Source organism: Xenopus laevis, chromosome 1S (genome assembly GCF_017654675.1).
Source record: "Xenopus laevis strain J_2021 chromosome 1S, Xenopus_laevis_v10.1, whole genome shotgun sequence".
Lineage (NCBI taxonomy): Eukaryota > Metazoa > Chordata > Amphibia > Anura > Pipidae > Xenopus > Xenopus laevis.
This window is the reverse complement of record NC_054372.1, coordinates 124,452,829-124,473,260: the sequence shown is the minus strand read 5'-3', so window position 1 is coordinate 124,473,260 and position 20,432 is coordinate 124,452,829. Positions and strand designations below refer to the sequence as shown.

At 36.4% G+C, this 20,432-nt stretch overlaps 1 protein-coding gene across 5 annotated transcripts in view; it reads left to right on the top strand.

Moving 5' to 3' along the window:
- Positions 1–16,260, top strand: part of agtpbp1.S (ATP/GTP binding carboxypeptidase 1 S homeolog) — a 69,218-nt gene extending 52,958 nt beyond the window's left edge. For all 5 annotated transcript variants that reach the window (XM_041580156.1, XM_041580155.1, XM_041580157.1 and 2 more), the window contains 2 exons: positions 4,313–4,473; positions 15,528–16,260. In XM_041580156.1, coding sequence (XP_041436090.1) covers positions 4,313–4,473; positions 15,528–15,720 — 354 coding nt within the window. In that variant the 3' untranslated portion in view covers positions 15,721–16,260. The remainder of the gene's footprint in view (positions 1–4,312; positions 4,474–15,527) is intronic.
- Positions 16,261–20,432: the final 4,172 nt, after the last annotated feature.

Genomic DNA, 20,432 nt, shown 5'->3' with positions numbered 1-20,432 from the left:
TAGTTTTTTGGATCTCAGTACAAAATGCTGATATATCAGTTACCAGGTGCTGCAGACGCTGCAAGAAAAAATAATGTGTATTACCTTTCTTGATATTCTGTATGCCCAGACTGCCAGACATTCCCTAAGCCAAATAGTCATGTGCAGGTAGTGATTCTGATGTGTATTACTTGGGTCAGCTAAGAGTATTTTATGAGCCAGCTCCCAAATGACTCATTTACACCACAGACTATGGTGCTGTTGCACTATTTGGCTGTCCATAGAGTAAATTAAATATAAATGCTTGGATTGGTACCATGGTCCTTAAATCTATCTTCTTCTATTGAATTCATGCCAGTCAAATGATTAAGCAACATTTCATTTATCCAGGATGGAAAAGATTGTGTCTTGGTCCAACAGAACTTAGATCATACATTTGGAAATATTTTAGTTTAAGCTCAAATAAACGTGTCATTATTATTTGCCCTACTTACAATGGCCATTATCATTTTATATATATATATATGTTATATTATGACTTTATGTTTTATTGCCTATTAAAAATGAAAGTAACTGGAAGTACTTAGATTTGTTTGTAACAAAATACATCCACCATGTAAAATATACAAAATCAAGTAAGAGTCAATGCACAAGCTACAATATGCCTCAAGTGTACACGTAAGCCACAAAGAGAGTGTAATACATTTACACAGAGAAAACAAACGAGAGAATAACCCAAGCTATAGCTGATATTTGTATTTCATGTTTCCATGGATACAACAAGACCACTTTAATTTAAATGTATGTGCCCAATGTAAACCTTAGGCAATCTTGAGTGGGTGGTACTTAGAGTTGCTCCTATGCTGCCAACACACATTACATAATACATTTTAATCAAAATAATTTGATTCACATACATTGTGTATGGTTGTTTTAAATTCTATAAGATGCTTATTCTTGTACAGGTATGGGATCCGTTATCCGGAAACCCGTTATGCAGAAAGTTCCGAATTACGGAAGGACCATCTCCCATAGACTCCATTATAATCAAATAATCCAAATTTTTAAAAATGATTTCCTTTTTATCTGTAATAATAAAACAGTACCTTGTACTTGATTCAAACTAAGATATAATTAATCCTTATTGGAAACAGAACCAGTCTATTGGGTTTATTTAATGTAGGCATAGGGGGCCCAGTAGGTCACATACTGTTAACAAATTCTAATATATGTTTATTAAAATGTAATTTTTCTAAATTTTAGACCCTTAATGATTTTGTTTCTGGGGTCTAGTGACATCTATATCCCCCTCCACACACACTTTGTTATCCTGATTAAGTCACGTCTGCTTTGTAAGGTTACACCTCATGTTATATGTTCCTGGAAGTTATGTATTATGTGATTGACAACTAAAATACCCCAATTAATCAATAATGTATGGGGGGCACTTTGTTGCAAAAAGAGGATCTGTCAGTCTTCCTAAAGAACACCTTGTATACTGTATTACCACAGGAATTTGCCTTGATGGGCCTTGTAAGCTTGAGTACTCTTAATCCATATGGCAGGAATAAAAATCTAATTTTTTATGTAGTAATAAGCCAAATCCACTATTTTTAACCAAGTACCGAATCCTCCAAAAATACTTTTTCTGAATCCAAGCCTTAATTTGCATATGCAAATTATTGAAATCCCAATAAAAAAATTCAGTGTGTGACCTTCCATTTTCTTGTAGTCATATGATTTTAAGGGTTGGGATTTGGTTTGGCCCGGGCACTTTTGGCTAAATCCTGTCGAAAAAGGCTCCTGTTTGTCTGAACCCCATACTGAATCTGGGATTTGGTACATGCCTATTTTTAATAATGACAGGTGGGAAATTATTGCAGCATTGAAAAAATATTAAGAAGGACATCATGATAATGTTGAATATAACAAACAGCCAATTTTTGATGATCGCATGTTTGTAGTGTTTACACTCACTAAATACCAAATCAACTGTATACAAATAAAAACCTTTAAATCTACTTGTTATAAATCTAATCACGCAGAAGCAAATAAAAAGAATAGTAGCAGAGATGTGATCTGAAAGAATTCTCAGTTCAACATGTTTGTTCTCTATACTGAACTATGTTAAAACAGTGCTTTAAGAAATCCTAGAAGAGCAATCCCTGTAATTTTACCAAGGCAGGAATTTTTATGGGATTCTGAGTTGTTTTCCCTAGGGTTTGTTTATTGATCTTCAGATAATCTTAACACTTTTTATAGAACTATTACAAGCCCCTTAATGACAGTATTCATCTAATAGAGTATCAAACCATTCAGGCACACCCTGGTTTCTGTTACATTTTGTATTATATTGGCACTGTATAGCCCTCTGGTCACTAAGTGGTTTTATATTTGACAGAGACAAATTATTATCCCGCTTTCAAATTGATTTCTTGATCATACTTGATGCAGCCATCTGATTGATGAACCATCATACATTTCTGAAATGAAGTCTCATAAATTTGAATTATTTTGTTAAAGCACCTAAATCTATCAGGTAGAACCAAAGCAAAACAAATGCTTCTGTCATTGCTTGTTTGTGTTATGGACATGACAATGATAGGAAGTCTTTACGTTAGTTTTAACTAAAACCTTGTGCACATACCATTGTTTGTCATAATGTATATTACATAGTTGTAAAATGCCCCATATTATTAGGTTGACAAAGTCGGTTATGCTCTGTTTGTTTAAGGGCATTTTAACCATGCTTGTTTTCTTTGCCTTCTGCATCATGCCGCTTATCTGAAGCCTTATTCAAATTATTTAAAGGAACAGTAACACCAAAAAATGAAAATGTTTTAAAGTACCGTATATACTCCAAGAATGGTCGCCGGCATCCAAAAACGAGACGCCGGCACTTCCAATGGGAGCAGAAACCCTCAATTTTTTGATTGAAACTTACCAGAAGCTGCTGCATTTCTCACCCTAGGCTTATACTCGAGTCAATAAGCTTTCCCAGTTTTTGGAGGTAAAATTAGGTACCTCGGCTTATACTCAGGACGGCTTATACTCGAGTATAAACGGTAATGAAAATATCATGTACTGTTGTGCTACACTGATAAAACTGGTGTGTTTGCTTCAGAAACTCTAATATCGTTTATTAAAACAAGCTGATGTGTAGCCATGGGGGCAGCCATTAAAAGTTGATAAAGGAGAAAAGGCACAGGTTTTACAGCAGGTAACAGATAAAGATCCGTAGTATACAATGATATCTAAATTACAGAAAGACCCTTTATCTGAGATCCTGAGCATTTTGGATAATAGCTCTTATATCTGTAGTGACTAAAGCAACTGGACTTGCTGGTAATCGTGAAAATGTTTCAGCATGTCCACTATGTTCTATACATGTTATATTAACAATTTCTGATGGAAAGAGGAGCTTTGTTGTGTATTTAAAAATCTGCTGTAGAAAGTTTTGTAACTTATGGTACATGATGCATCTGTAAATAGATATGGAACAAGCTATTATATTCCTGTTCAGAGTTTAACAATGTATAGGTTCATTAGAATAGACAACTGCCCCATTCCCTACATTTAAATTAAATGAAAGGGGATGTTCACCTTTTCAAAGTATAATGCAAAATCTAAACCAAAGCAGCTATACACTTCCCACATTGAAAATATACTGGAAAAGGTATATAGGCACAACATCATTGTCCACAGCATTTACCCTTGTCCTTTTTTATTGGCTGTTATATCAAATAAACTTAATGAGTACTTCTTAGAATTATGGCAGATTAAGCATGCACAATTACACAGAAAACCAGAAATGTATTCACTTTGCTATGATGTACAGATGAAGCCATCTGGATTTCATATTTTGTTGCACTGTGTCAATGGCTATCCTGCCTCTTGATGGTGCTAGAGTACAATAGTCTTAGTCCATCAGAAACAATGTACTGAAAAATTACACTGTATACCAGCTAGAGGCAGGACTAAAAAAAAGACACTGTGCGACAAAGTGTGAAATCCCGATCACTTGATCTGTAGTGATGTTAAATTAACAAGAAAGGTGCAAAATGGGTCACGACCTCCCTCTCTTGTGAGGAGGACAAATGTTTGTAGTACCTTAGACTGTGCATTTGGAAATGGAAATTGGAAGAATTTTTAGTTAATACTAATTAAAAACAGGTTTTATATAGGGGGATGGCTTATTTTTAATGAAGTTTTCAAAAGGCGATCATTGCCTTCAAATGAACAACAACAGTGCTTATTGAAGGTCATTGTTTTTTAAATGCTATAGAAGTTATCAAGATGATTGTATATTTCTTACCCTTTATTCTGTCTGTAGGATTTGCAAATTGGAACTAAAGAATTAGAAGAGATGGGTGCCAAGTTCTGTGTAGGACTACTACGTCTGAACAGACTAACCTCACCTATGGAATGCACTCTGCCTCCAAGCCTAATTGACATAGAAAATGAACTGATTGAGTCCAGTCACAAAGTTGCAAGGTAACACTAACCTTTTTTTATGTGATATATTTACCAACTTTGTCATGTGTAGTAGCATTTTATTCAGGAAGCACACATAGTTTGTAAAGCCCATCATTCATTTGAAAATGATATGAAATTACAGAAGAGCAGAAAAAGTGGAGGCAGAGTAGAAATTGCAAGTTAGAAAGGAGGATAGCAGGAAATAAATTAGATGAGAATTGAGGATAGAACATCAGGGACAAAAGGGGAAGAGATAAAGGGATGGCAGATGAAAAAAGATATGTTTTGGAAGCAGGAATGACATGGTAGTAATGAAATACAGATTTGGAAAAAAATTATCTTAGGGAAGAACACGTTTAAGAGGAAAAATGGTGACACTGATGGTAGAAAGAATTGCGATGGCAATACATGGGCCAACATTGCCTGCAGCCTTGGCCAATCCAGGTAGAGTCAGCAGCTATTGATTGTTTGTGGAACAGTGCAACTGCCTGACATAAAGCTGTCTGGGAACCTTTCAGACACAGTCAAAAATTAAAGGACAGCACAGGGCCATTGATGCAGTACTTCCCCTATGGTTCAACCCTATTAGGATCCTGTCACTGGCCTGGGTGCCAGAAAATTGGATCAGCCCAGTCTGGCCTACAACCATCCCTCTTTTGGCTACCTTGCAGATCTTGTTGTGTTTAACCAGTTTTAAATGGCAACTTGAAGTGGGCACTGATACAGTTATTCTGCACAGAAATATAGTGCTGCAGTAACTGTAAATAATATTTGATTTATTCTTCCATGTGGTCTAGGGCATGAATATTAATGCGTCATTTCCATGTTAGGAAACCCAGAACATATGGCAGAATACAGAGGCAACCTCACATTTAGGGGCTGAGCAGGCAGCATTTGCTTGTGACATTGGTCATTGCAAGATGCACTCTGCAGACAGAAGTACTGCCAGGCACAATGGGGCTCCTAAAGCACGTGAAAGGTGCATGGTGCAAAAAAGTGGCCCAATTGAATTTGCAGTTTGGATCCTGTGGTGTAACTAAGAGAAAAGAGCATAAACAGCGGCAACTCAATTTGTGTGCAGTGTTGCGGTCAATATGTTCTGTGTCGCTATATACAGAGAATGCTGTAGGTGTTGTTGAGCTCCATTGTGCCTGGCAGCACTTCTGTCTGCAGAGTGCATCTTGCAATGACCAATGTCACAAGCAAATGCTGCCTGCTCAGCCCCTAAATGGGAGGTTGCCTCTGTATTCTGCCATATGTTTTGGGTTTCCTAACATGGAAATGACGCATTAATATTATAGACCAGCACACCTGTACCACAACTGGCACATTACTTCATTTTTTGTAAAATTTTACTGTAGGATTTAGTTGATGTAAAACTTTGTATTTTTATTATTAAATACTGAATGATAGAGGTACAAATAATAATGATAAAAGCAACTGAAACAAATTTAAAGGAAAACTATACCCCCCGAACAATGTAGGTCTCTATAAAAAAATTTGCATAAAACAGCTCATATGTAAAACCCTGCTTCATGTAAATAAACCAATTTCATAATAATATACTTTTTTAGTAGTATGTGCCATTGGGTCATCCTAAATAGAAAATTGCCCTTTTAAAAAATAAGGGCCGCCCTCTGGGATCCTAGGATTCACAGTGTACACAAACAAACCATACATGTTAGGTCACATGAGCCAATTAAAAGACAGAGTTCTGTCTTTTGCTCCTACACTTCTTCCTATTACAGTAAGAGCTGCAGTATTTCTGATCTGAGGCAGCACACAGACCATCACTAAATGGTGGTTCAAGGTAAAAGATGTAAAAGGGCAATATTTACTTACATATATATACCAGTTTGGGAAGATTGTTTAATATGTCACTTTATGTGATATAAATCTGTTGCTTAAATATACATTTTTGGGGTAAACTTTTCCAGGATTCGGTTCAGGATTCGGCCAGGATTCAGCCTTTTTCAGCAGAATTCAGATTCGGCAGAATCCTTTTGCCTGGCCGAACCGAATCCTAATTTGCATATGTAATTTAGGGGTGGGGAGGGAAATCGTGTGACCACCCCTAATTTGCATATGCAAATTCAGATTTGGTTCAGTATTCAGCCAAATCTTTCACAATGGATTCATGGGTTCAGCTGAATCAAAAATAGTGGATTCGGCGCATCCCTATTTTTTTTTTAATTCAATACTGCTTTTATTAGCATAAATACAAACAGAAAGAGCAAGTAGTGGCATACAATGACATTTGCAAGGTATAATGAGCAAGTACATAATAATGGTTCACGTGCAGCAGTATACAATGATAGTACTACCCTGATTTGACTGACATCTAAGGAACACATTGATCAAGCAATTAGAAAAGACTAACACAACTCTTATGCGTGGCCCTCAGAGGATGCGAGTTGGCCTTCTCAACTGTAAGAATGGGCTAAACAGATTGGGTGGATATGGAAAGCTGGTAGGAAGTCCACGGTTCCCATGTCTGTATGATTTGAAGATTCTTCTCCGGGTCGGTTTCCGTCAAAAATTCCATGCATTTCCTAGATTCAATCCGTTTGATCAACTGCTGTATAGAAGGAGTAGTTGGCGTCTTCCAAGTACTCGCTATAAGAGTTAATGCTGCATTGAGTATCTTAAACAGAAGGCGCCTCTCAGCTTTTGAAATTAGCACTGGGTAGATTTGGAGTAGTGCTATCTGGGGCAGTTGGGGTATTTCCCTGTGGAATATCTCCTTTATTAAATCGAAAAGCTCTGTCCAAAAAACTGTAACTTTTACACACTGCCACCACATATGAAGCATTGTACCTGGCTGTCCACATTGTCTCCAACACATGTTGGGATAATTTGGAGAAATCTTTGCAATCCTGGAGGGCGTTAGGTACCATCTACCAACCACTTTAATGTGAGATTCCAGGTGGTTAGTGCAGTGGGTAGCGCCTTTAGGACTATTGATACATGCGGACCATTGAGCTGGGGAAAATTGCAGTTGAAGCTCCTGTTCCCATTTATCCATATATGGAAGTTTTTGAGATTCCTCACATGATATTTGCGCGCATCCCTATTTCTGACTGATTCATTCTAGTCTATGGTGGGGACAGTTATTGTAAAGTGGATAACCTAGTTAGAAGAAGCACAGTAAATCTGGGCTGTAAAGTTCTGGGAACAAGTAATAAAATAAATAGAAGAGAAATATTCTTTAATTACTTAAAAATGCAGTAGCAGGAATGTCCTTATTGCTATGCCTTTGCCAGTACCGTAGAACCAGTGGCTAATCAGACTCCACAAGCTACAAAATGCTTTCCCAGCAAAGTGGCTCCAATTGCAGTGACGCTTTTAAAATGCTGAGAGCTATCTGTTTAGTGGAAATTTCAAATAAATTATACTGCTTAACTAGAACACACCCATTAATTCTGTAGCAGGAGGACTATAATTGGAGATTTGTATCGGGGGTGGTTCCTGACAGGATTGATGGAGGAGGTATAACAAGAAAGGCCAAAAGGTCACACTATCAGATCAGTTCCATTTAAACACATATAAAATTGCACTCTCAGAGATTCAGCAAGTAATCGTTGGCCAATTATGTTAAAACCTGGCTTTAAAATGATTACAAGGCATTCAATATATAAAAAGTATTGCTGTGGTCTTTGGATTTCACTCCTTGCAATGCAGACATCAGCCTTGAGTTGGCTTGCAATCAATATTAATTCTTGGTTGGAAATTATTTTAATTCTGGGTTCAAAGCTTTTTTAAAAGATGCACGCATTGTACACATTATTGTATTTGTTATCTAGTGCCTACTAATAAACTATGTCTTAGCCATAAATGTCCTATTTTAAATGAGAAAGGTCGTCATTTAAACAGCTGTTCTTTAAACAGCCATGAATAATGCTCGACTCATGTTGATCTTGTTCTGTATGAGAGCTAAAAATTTTGGTTTCTACTTTGTAATAGTTTAGTTGGGTTTCTGAAGCAAATGCACAATTATTGCCAGTGCTGAATAACAGAGCTTTTGCCCATGATCACTAAGATCTTGTAATCCACATAAGTGCAGCTAAATTGTGACATGAGGGGGCCCATTTACTTAGTTTGAGTGAAGGAATAGAATAAAAAAACTTTGAATTTCGAATGTTTTTTTTGGCTACTTCGACCATCGAATGGGCTGCTTCGACCTTCGACTACAACTTCGAATCGAACGATTCGAACTAAAAATCGTTCAACTATTCGACCATTCGATAGCCGAAGTACTGTCTCTTTAAAAAAAAAACCTTCGACCCCCTAGTTCGGCACCTAAAACATACCCAAGTCAATGTTAGCCAATGGGGAAGGTCTAAGCTTTTTTGGGTCGAAGAAAAAACGTTTGATCGATGAATTAAAATCCGATTAAAACGATTTTTCGTTCGATCGAACTATTTGCGGTAAATCCTTCGACTTCGATATTCAAAGTCGAAGGATTTCCATTCGGCAGTCGAATATCGAGGGTTAATTAACCCTCGATATTCGACCATAAGTTCGACCCCAATGTTTAAGTAAAAAATTCTGCTTCTTTTCTACTAAGCCCTGCATTTTCTTGATGTGCATGAATTACTGCAAAAATTACAATATAGATTAGAAGAGACCCAATAGTAGTAATGCAGTAGCCAAAATAATTATAAAAGATAAAAAATCTTTATCAGGACTTGTATAGGCTATATATACTTCCTAATAAAGATCTTTTTACTTTTATAATTACAGTATTTTGGCTACTGCATTACTACTATTGGATCTCTTCTAATCTATATTGTAATTTTTGAATTCTGACTACCCTTGGCGGTCTTTTGATAAGATCACATTATTATTATTATCAATCCTTAAGACTATGCTTTCTCACTTGATTCTAGGAGCAGGGCCACACACCACCATTTGAATTACTGCACTCAAATTTCAATAAATAAGGGCTAACATTGCAGTTATGGATCTGATGTCCATTTACTTGAGATCCTGTGGCACCATTTGATTATTAAAGCACATAAGCTTTGTCTGACTAATCTGGCCAACCAATAGCAAAATTTCCCAGAGAAAGGTACCAAAATCATTTCCAAACAGTGTGCATTACACCAAAATGCTTACAGCTGTTATTGCTGTAGAAGGTGCCTGAATACATTTTTAAAAGTGAAATTACAAATGGCATCCCATTTTTAAAATACATTTAAAACAAATAATAATTGAATTTTAGTGGTTTGAAATAAAAATATCTATTTAATTCTGTATTTACAACTATTCTTGAGATTAAACTACTTAGCCATTTTTATCACTAAATGTTGTTTGAGAAATCAATGGAATATGCTGTTTTGATAATAAAGCAATCAAACTGAACCAAAATTACACCAGTTTTAGTTTTAAAAATTAGAGAAAAAATCTAACATTCACTAGGGTAGTAGCTTTCAAAACATACATAAAACGTTACTGTCAACGGATTCTTTGTGTGGGTTTTTTGGGGTATTACAGATCATTAAATGTAATGAATATCACTTTATTAGAATAACAGCTAGAATTGTGATAATTTAAGATGTGCAGATTTCACAGTTACTATTCTAACTGAAGGAGACAAAACGCTATGAAAATGTTAACATCATTTTCTAGCTTATATGTTTATTTGTGGCCTACAGTATTTTAGGGACTTTTACCATAAACTATGGCATTCTGCCTAATGTAAACTGTTTATGTGATGGACTGTAAAATGTTGCAGTATTATATTATGTGTCATTTGGTTTCAGTTTACAAACCTCTCATTTGTTGAGCCTGATCAATGATGTTTGCATTGATTGCCAATTTAGGTCAGGATAATTGATAGTGCGGCAGAACAAAATATTATGTTTTAGTTACTAATATGTTCCTTTTGTTCTCTTGTTCTTTGAAGTCAGGGGATTGCTTTAAAACATGTGAAATGATTAGAGAAAGTGCCACCCTGATCTCCTGGACAGTCCCAAAGGGGTATGACTGGTGGAACCTCTCTGGATATTTTCAGTCCTCCATACCCTTTGAGACAGAGGGGTGACTGTCTTGAGTTCACACTGACCCCCGCACTTGTACAGCTACACATCTTATTTTAGTTCTTCTTTAGTGTCATTCAAACAACGTGCTACTAATCTACAAGAAAGGATGTGGAACACCTACTCTGCAGAGGCCGGTACATCCAGTGAAAATGAACAACAGGAAAAGGAAATAAAGTATTTTGCAATGTTTTTTTAAAAAAAACGAATGCCTGGCCTGTAGCCAATGTTTAGATACACCTAAAAAAAAGAATGCTGAGAGTTTCAATTTAATAAGGCAGTATAAAACCCTTCGAATTCATTTAAGTAGCAAGATCCTGGACAGCTTCATAAGCAGCCTTTTAGTAGTGCAAACCAGCACTAAATTATACAATTTAAACAAAAAACCCCTCTCTTTTATTATACATAAACCGTTTAGTATTACCTAGAGAAGCCTATGGAAGAATCCAGGCTTCCCTTATTGCCTTTTATATTAAAGTTGCTTGCAGGGCCGGATTTACATAGTGGGCACCCCTAGGCCCATTGCCGTTCATCACCCCTGTCCCCTCCCCTTTACTCGTGCAAATTTTCATCATCTGGACTGGAATGGGGTTTGGAGCACGGGAAATTTTAAAAATGATTGTATCTCCAGTGTTTCTGAACCAATGTGGGTGTGGTTGGGCAGCATGCCGCCCCCCTAAAATCTTGCCGCCCTAGACACGGCCTAGATGGCCTTTCCACAAATCCAGGCCTGGTTGCTTGGAAATAGACACCAGTAAATCACTAATTGCATGCCTCAAAAATTCACAAAAATCCCAAGAGTATGCATATTATAGTAAAAATATAGTTTATTAATACATATTAAAAAGTATCAAAGAAGTCATCACAAGGCCATGTGGGGACTTGTTTGATACTTTTGAATATGTATTAATAAACTTTATTTTTACTATAATATGCATACTCTTGGGATTTTCGTGAATTCCCTTATTGCCTGCTTTCTTTCATTGACACACATGAATAATATTGTGTTGTGAAAAGAAGCCAACTATCACTGGGAAATTATGACATAGTGGGATGCTTGCGGGAATTGATATCCTTAGCAGCCTTCTGCAACCCTTAGCAGAGAATGAATTTATGTGTATACTGTTCCTTTGAAACACCACAAGTATAAAACAGCTGGGCTGTTAGTATCTATGCCAAGTCCCCATTTACTCTGGTAAGTATTGGGTAACATGCAAATAATTAATGCACTGATTGCTCTTTTGTCACTTAGCCATATGATTTTGTTTACAAGGTATAACGGTATCTTAGCTTAAACACAGAGACTTGTGCCTGAGTAAGTAATTAGAACTCTAATTTATTCTTATAGTCGTAGTCTTTTAAAATGTCTGTTAATAAAAACTGCTTGCAAATGTTTAGCCTTTTAATTTATGACGTTGATGTTGATGTATGAAGTTTAAAACAGCCTACACTTTAAGTAAAAATTGCATGGCATTGTTTTAGCAAAACAATAATTGGCTATTTTACTGCCTCTTAATGAGCCTTTAGAGCTGAAGACGTATCTGTTTCTTAAACAAGATGAATAAGATGTGTTAAATATAAGTTTCTTCGAAGCAGTGCAGACTGCAGGGTGGGTAGGGTAAAGCAACAGGTTTCCTCCCTCCCATTTGTTTGGTGCTTTTTAATGTCATGCTGACCAGCAAACCACACACGGGGCAGATTTTTCAAAGGTTGAGTTTTTTTTCTAACTCAAATGACCTCGAAATTCGAATAGTATCTTATTTAAGAAAAAAAATCAAATATCTAAATTACCGACCTGAAAACTCGAATCGAATTCCACTAAACTTGAATGTTCGGAAGGCTATTATCATCTTCAAATGGGTCACTGGACCTCCACATGAACTCGGCAGGTTTTAGGTGGTGAATAGTCCAATTTGAATTGTTCCCAGGGTCCAGGTATGATAAATCTTGAGTTTGGATTATTCCCAACTCAAATTTGTCTGTTTTAACCAAAAACCGAACTTGAAAATTTGAATTTGAATTTCGACTTCAAACCTTAATAAATCTACCCCCAAGTCTTGATTTTCCCTCTTTATACATTATCATGCAAAATATGGAAAAGTGATTTATAAATGGTTATGTAAGTGTTAAGCGTGTGATTATACTTGCTTTTTCTTAAGATGCCAGGATTTAACTGTTTTGTTAATACACATTGGTAGCAATTTAGCATTTTGTAGTGTATAATTAACCTAAGATTAGGTTACATCATTTTTTTTAATCATACACAGTACTGTATGATATGATATATGTCCTTATAAATTGTGCTCACAGGCGTTATACATTGTAACTGCCGCTTATTCTGTCACATCTCTATTTAGTACATGTGCAATATACATTTTCTCTTGGGAATATTGTGAACACTGTTGTTGAATTAAAAAAGAAGTTCTATAACCATATAAAGACAAAGGCCAAGGGTGGTTGATTTATTTCTTATAATACTCAAAATTCAGTGAGCTGTGTCATAAATAACATATTTTTTCAAAGCTGATGATATAACTAAGCATCATTTCTATAAATAAGCTTATACAAAACAGTGCACAAATATAGTATCTATTATGAAGAATGCTTGGGATCTGGGCTTTCCAGATAAATTATTAAAAATAATTTAAATTGTTTTGCATCCAGTATGGATTTATGTAGCTTTGTTTGGATCAAGCACAAGGTACTGGTTTGAAAATGACTTTCATGTAATTCTGAGCTTTTCGAGATACAGGTAAAAACATTTAAATAGAAAAAAAAAATATATGAATTTGTGCTAATTGGGTTACTAAGAGAAAAGGAAAATTACATTAAAAAGGAGATTAATTGTTTGCTTAAAATGTGCTGTGTGGGAAATATTCTTAAATATCAGAGATTTATGGATAAATAATAGCTTATTCCTGTAATACTTTATAATATGATATTAAATACCTGCCAGTTGATTTGGATGTAAAAGTTCTGTGTCTAGTGTATTGTGGAACTGCTTGGGGTCTTAAATGGTTTGCATCCCTCTTTTTCTCTCTTTATTATCCCATGTAGATTATGTTTCTTTCTACATAAGAACCTTGGGGGGTATGTAATAAAAGACATTGGGGGTTATTTATTAAAATGAGTCAGCATTTTTTTTCTTAAATGCAGCAAAAAATGTAGAAAATACACAAGTATTTTCTGAAACCTCAAATAGGAAATATTTAAAGGTAAGAAATGCAAAAAGCTGGCAAGGGTCTATAGAACATCAGTGGGAATTGTCTTTTACAACCTTATTGTTGTCCTCATCCTTATTTAATAAGAATGGAAGAATGTGATTCTTGCTAGCATGCAACAAAACAACCAATAAGCTCAATCACATAATTGTCCAAAATTGCCTCTTTCTGCATTTTTTATTCATTTTGAGAACTGCTGTTTTTAATACGGCAGTTCCTGTAGTATAAACTGCTGAGATATTTTCGGGTGTTGTCTGTCTGGGATCTGACTGTGCTCTTACAAGGGGTATTCTACTAAAGGACACCTACAATCTAAAACCCCTGGACAGGGGTCCAGGGGTTTGTATTAGATTGTATTAGATTTCCTAAACTGTGCTTTAGTGAAGTGCAGGTCGTACATTTTCTGATCTGTAAATCCATCCTTTCTTAACCTGGGTCCAACTCGGTTTTAGGTTGAAAACTTGTAGACTCGAGTCTGACCCAAACCTGCCATCCCCCCTTATTTGGTGTCAAAAGGGAGTGGGCTTCAGAATCCCTATTATTTGTAGGTCGGGAGTCCATATGGCTGATTTCCGTAGATCCCTAACTGAGCCAGAGGGACCCGCTCCAGTTCCAAAGGCAATCACAATGCAAAAAATTATATCAAAAAGATATATGTCCCAAGGCTTCTTAAAAGTAAAAACAAGTCATTTATTGGTAATCACATTAAAAAGTTTTCGGTACATACTGACCCCACATGGCCCACCTTACGCGTTTCGTACCCTCTGGCACTTATGGGACTTATATCTTTTTGATATAATTTTTTGCATTCAGAATCCCTATGTCATAAACAATAAGGCTAGTTTTTTGGACCCCACCTACTCAAATAATAGGCATGTCAAGCCATAGGGGCAACCCATGTTTTGTCCTGAACCTATCTGACCCGCAGATTTCCAGATGGCCCGCACATCAGTACTCGCTTGTTTCTAAGTGCTATCAAGTAACTGCTCTCTGTTCTTTCTCAGAGAGATCTATTTCAGACCACTCAGTCAGCTGTTTACCAGGATGGGCACCATGAGGCTGCCTCTGACTAAATGTCATCATCAGGCTACATAAAGCAAATTATAGATCCCTTTTAAGTCCTTTTCGCCTGGACAGTTACATTCAATTATTTATTTGGATTCAAGCCAATGTTTTTAATGTTGAATAAAACTTGGATATGCACAAAATTGTATAGCAATATATTATGTATTATATGATTAGGAATAACAATGGAGATGTAGCATTCAGTAGAAGCTTGTCTCTGATGAAATATTTAGAAGCACTTAAAGTATTCTCTGCAAATATGTTTTTCCAGCCCCATAGGAGAGCAATAAAACTGGGTGGAGGTTGCTTGTTTTTTTTCTGCCTCTCTAAGTTAAAAAATACTGTAAAACCAGAAACTCACTACTGACAGGAGTGGTATTATGTTTAGCAAGTTTCAATAAAATCAGTTCGTCCATCGGTTACAGATACATTCAAATCTTAATATCATGCAAAATCACCTTGCTGTTAATAAATCACCCTCTCAAAAACTTGTATTAATTAGTGTTACAGCGATAATAATTATATTGTAATATTCAACTGAAACTGGAGCCACTCAAAACAGCAATTACATGAAAAAATAAAGGGACAGCTAGATACCTACTGGATCCACCCTGGCTTTTTTCTAGTGTAGAGGTATGCCGTTGGATTAGAATAGTTACCAGAGCGCATTTGGAGCAGCCTTATTTAGATTAACTGAGGAACTATAGGCCTTTAACAACTCAACTTTTATTTTTCTCCTTTTTAGTCCCACCACCTGTGCTTTGGAGGATGACAAACCTCGGTTCCTTGAGGATGTTGACTACAGTGCAGAAAGCAATGATGATGCGGATCCTGACTTACCTGAAGATATTGGTGACTTTGAAAACAGTGCACTGGAGGAGGAAACCCTTTCGGATTCAGAGGTCACAAGGACATACATGAGCGGACAATTCACATAACCTTTAAAGGATGTATGTTTTAGATTTGAATGCATCGGCTGATGCCATTAGCTTCTTTTCTGCAATATAAAATATTAAAAGATCATGATGCGCACACAATAAATCACAATAAATGGGGCAAGCTCCCCATCTGCATGTTATTTGTAAAGTTTGTGTGGTTCCTTTAATAGTTTATGTTGCAGTATATGACGTGTGCCTTCCATTTAGGGGTTTCTGCAGCACCTTACAGAGAATACCAAAAGTACTGTAAATCAATAACTGTGTCACAGGCTTTTGATGGCTTTGAAAACTTTTAATTTGCTACCTAATTTGTAAGTTACAGACCTGAAAGAGAGGTACAATGGTTACCAAGTTTTCTGTATCTTGTTTCTATTGCATGACCTTTCTTACGATCTTGCTTTAACTTGATTCTGTGATAGTTTTCTGTTTACTAAAGCCCAACATTTAGAATGAAATAGTGTACCCAGAACAAAAACTATGACATCCACTCCACAGTATTTATACTCCTTTTGTTCTTGAGAATTAAAAACTCTTAAAATGTCTACAAACTAGTTGTTTATCATCATATAATTATCATGTAAGGGTCAGTTGCTTCTCAAGTGGGACTGTCTTCAAAATTAACATAATATTTGTATTTATGTATGTATATTATTACTTATACAGCACCAATATATATGCAATGTTGTACATTTGTACAATACATTAATAGTACAGATGGGAGCAGTGTAGGACTGGGATGCCAGGGGCCCACCAGAAACCCTTAGGCTGTGGGCCCACTTAACAAACTATTATTCCTCCTCTTCTCTTTCAACATTTTTTTCTCCTAGTCTTTATCTCTACATACTATACTCTATTTTTCCATTATTAAGCCCCATAAAGAAATATGGAATGACCATGAAATAGGCCAAATGGCTAGAAGCAAGAGGCCCACTGACACCTGAGCCGGGAGTTTTCCTGGTATCCCGACACTGGATGGGAGAACAAACAGTTCAGTAAATATAGATTTATACAGTTAAAAAGATTAAGTACATGCGTTGAGACACAAGATGAAGGAGCTTCCTGCTATAAAGAGTTTATAAACTAAAAAGCCAGATTATAGAACAATATACCCTATACATTTACCAATAGTCTTTATTGTATGTTTAATTATGCCACATGTTTTGATGTTTACTCAACAGTCTGTCCTTCCTCTTTTAAATGTCCACCAAACCTTTTTATTTATTTTGTGTTTGTCTAAAGGTAATATGAGAAGTTAACAATACAGATATTGCTGTTCCTGGCTTCCTTGCGTCTGGAAAAGTGTTTCTGCCAGAGTCTGACTGCTAGCAGACTCTGCATTTTAATTTTCAGTGCCATGTCCTCATTCGCAGAGGTGAATGTCTACATTTGTTTATAGCCTGTATAGAGAAATAACATTAGAGAGCTTTAAAATACTTATTACCCAGTAGTAAGCAGAATTCATCAAAGACCATTTGGCTTTTATTTTCCTTTAATGTGTTGTGCCAATCAAAAAAGTATACAGACCTGTTTGTAATAGAAAAGTCTGCAGCTAAAAACAACTGATATAGCCATAACAATCGCATATTAGTCATTTAGCATATATACATACAGTACTTGTGCTTTTAGAGGCCTATTTATTAAGCCTCCAATTTTTTATGCTCCAAAGCTGCTAAAAATCCGAAACTGAAACGCCAGCTAAAACCTGTAAAAGTCAATGGCAGATGTCCCTTTTATAATTGGAAAATGTTTTTTGCCTTCATGATTTCCTAGGGTTTTGGGCTGGTTGAAAAAGTCGAAAAATTTGAGGTTTTCAGGTGGCATGCTGCAATGTTTGTCCAGCAGGAGGCATTGGTTGGCAGTCTGCTTTAAAGGACATGTATACCCCCTTCATAAAAATTTGGATCTATAAATCTTTAAACACCTGCGACACCGGTTGTTCAAATGTTAGTAGTAAGACTGCAGCATCCACTTAATCACTTAGGATTTCTTCTCCTCCTCTAACCAACTTGTCCCCCTTCCTTAAGAATTTCCTTTGGCTGTTGGCTACTGAACATGCTCAATTCTTCTTAACTCAGATTACTAAACACACCCATTGCTGGTTCCCATAAAAACTCTGGTCTCACTGTCTGCTACTTTAGTAAAGCTGCATTTAGGAAAATGTGACAGTGCTGGCAAACTGAGGAAATATTTGCAGTACAAATTATGCCATTTGGGTAGGGGAGATGTGCCCAATTTATATACGTGGTAGGAAAATATACAGTTACATGTCCTTTAATAGAAAGCTGGTACCAATAGAAGTGCATTTAATTACTACCATCATTCTGAAGGCATTGTCATGTACATATATAATGTCATCTAGCCCTTAACTTATACATACAACAAATCAGTATTTACACATTTGACAATTATACTAGACTTGAATTACTTACTGATATTGCTTGAATTTCAGGAAATTCGTTTTTTAAAAAAAATACATTTACAGCTAAATGATGCATGAGTTGTATGTACTAGATCTGGAATGGATTATATGGGGAACTGCGCTATTGTTAATAAGAATTTAACAGTCATGTTAAATTGTGATAGCAAAACAAAACCCGGCAAAGATTAATAATTGCATAAAACCTGAAGCAACACCCATCATATAAACCCCTTTGTAGGAGGTGGGAGGTCTCCTACCTCCTACAAAGGGGTTTATATGATGGATTGAATTCCTCTTTAAAGTTGTGATTACAGGAAAAAATTATTTAGAAAAGTGTAAGGACCAAATGGAAACAGCCAATATTATTGAATTTAAATTTTCCTTCTAAAATAAATCAATGCCACTCTTGGAAGTAAACTTATAACAGATAAGAAAAGTGCTGTTGGTGCCATTAAAATGACAACATTTTTCGCTGTATATGGCAGAATAAAATGACATAAAGTTAATTAGTAGATTTGTCCACCATACCTGCTTAAGTGTGTAGTGCTATAGTAAAATGAGTTCACCTTTCTCTGACTATGAGCTCCACTCCAAATATTGTGCTCCAGATGAGACCTTAAAATCTTAGGGAGTAAGCCCTCGCAACAGTGTGGAGGCAGGGTGTAGTGCAACTGTAACTGAATTCAGGGTGAATAATTGGGCGCCAGTGGTTCCTATAACTTAACCAATGAACACATTTATTGAACATACAATCCTCAATGGAGTGTACATAAAGAAGAGCATGCAGGATCATACATAAACAGTGGATAGGCTGACAGCACCTTTGGTCAATATAAGTCCCCTCGTGAACGAGGACAATGTATGCAGCCTTGAGGAGGTACACCTAGCTTTCAACCTTTTCTCTAAGTGGAACCTGAGGAGAAACTATCATTCCTAGGTCTGTACACTTAGTCCCTACTTCTGGGCAATTAGTACCCGGGATCTTAATCCCACTCACAATCCTCGGGGGAGCCTCAAACTGCTCAGCTAAATATCCTGTCTATCTGTCACTCCTAGAGTGACCTATAAAGGTGATTAGTCTATCCTAGCTAGACCTGACCTGTCTAGGTTCCACTCAAGCTCTGCCTGCCTGCTCAGGCTAGAGCCAGCACAAGATGGACACTGAAAACATGGCTTCAAAGGCTTTTATACTTTAGCACAGTGCCATCTACTGGTCAATGTGAGAAACAACATGGGGCATAGCTTAAAGCAGGAATAGGAAACAGTTCCCCCTCCTAACTGTATTTTAGGACCCAGTTAGGTGTCTATAACACTAGGGCACTGCCTGCTTAATAATTCTGGGGAACTAATTTACCAGTCCCCTACAAGTGCATGCACAACTTTTACTAAATGTTTCTTTCCAGTTTGCCAAAGACCGGTTTACCCGCAATTCCACCCACAACTAATGTGATGTGTGGCAAGTGGTCAATGGAATCAGAATATAATCTCTGTTGTACAGAAGTTGGTACTGTGCTTTAAAGTTTGTATAAATTAATGTTTTTACATATGAAATTGATGGTCCAGAACACTAAATCAACTGTCTTTTGACTTTGCGGTTTACTTGCCAGACACAATATTTGTCTGCAATAAAAAGATAATCTGAACAATCAAGAAAAAAAATATAATGTGATTTGGCCTTGTGGCGTCCTAGATGAGCTGTGCTTCTTTCTCTGTAAACTAATTTTCTCTTTGTTTACGTGGTGTCTTGTATCATACAGTCGCTATTCAAACTAAATGGATAGCAATTGTATTTTACTGAGCATGTTAACAAGACAAAGATATTCCTAAATGGAAAAAGTGACAATTACAGTAATAATAATAATTTTTATTACCAGTTTTTAATTTCATGGCATTATTATTGGTGCAGACATTTCTTTGCATTAACCATTATGGGCTTTTGCTAAAACAGTCATTTTTTCTACAGAATTAAATGTCAGGGCTGAAACTAGGGCTAGACAACAGAGACATGTTCCTAGGGTGCAACAAAGTGGGGTGCTAGGGCCTTAGATACATGCCTCTGCTGTCCTCAATAACGCTTGCTGTATAACCTTTACTGACAGTGGAAAAGAGTCAGAGGGTAAAGGGGGATGAGTTGGGTTAGGTGATTAGTGTGTGGCATCTTTCTGTGGATCCCCACTTTCTGGAGGAGGTGGTTGGTGCCATAAGAGCTTAGAGCAGAGCTAGGCATCAGTTAATAAGATACTCTCAGTTTCTGTAATAGCTTGCTGCAGTAGCGAGAAAAAGGTTAGTGTAG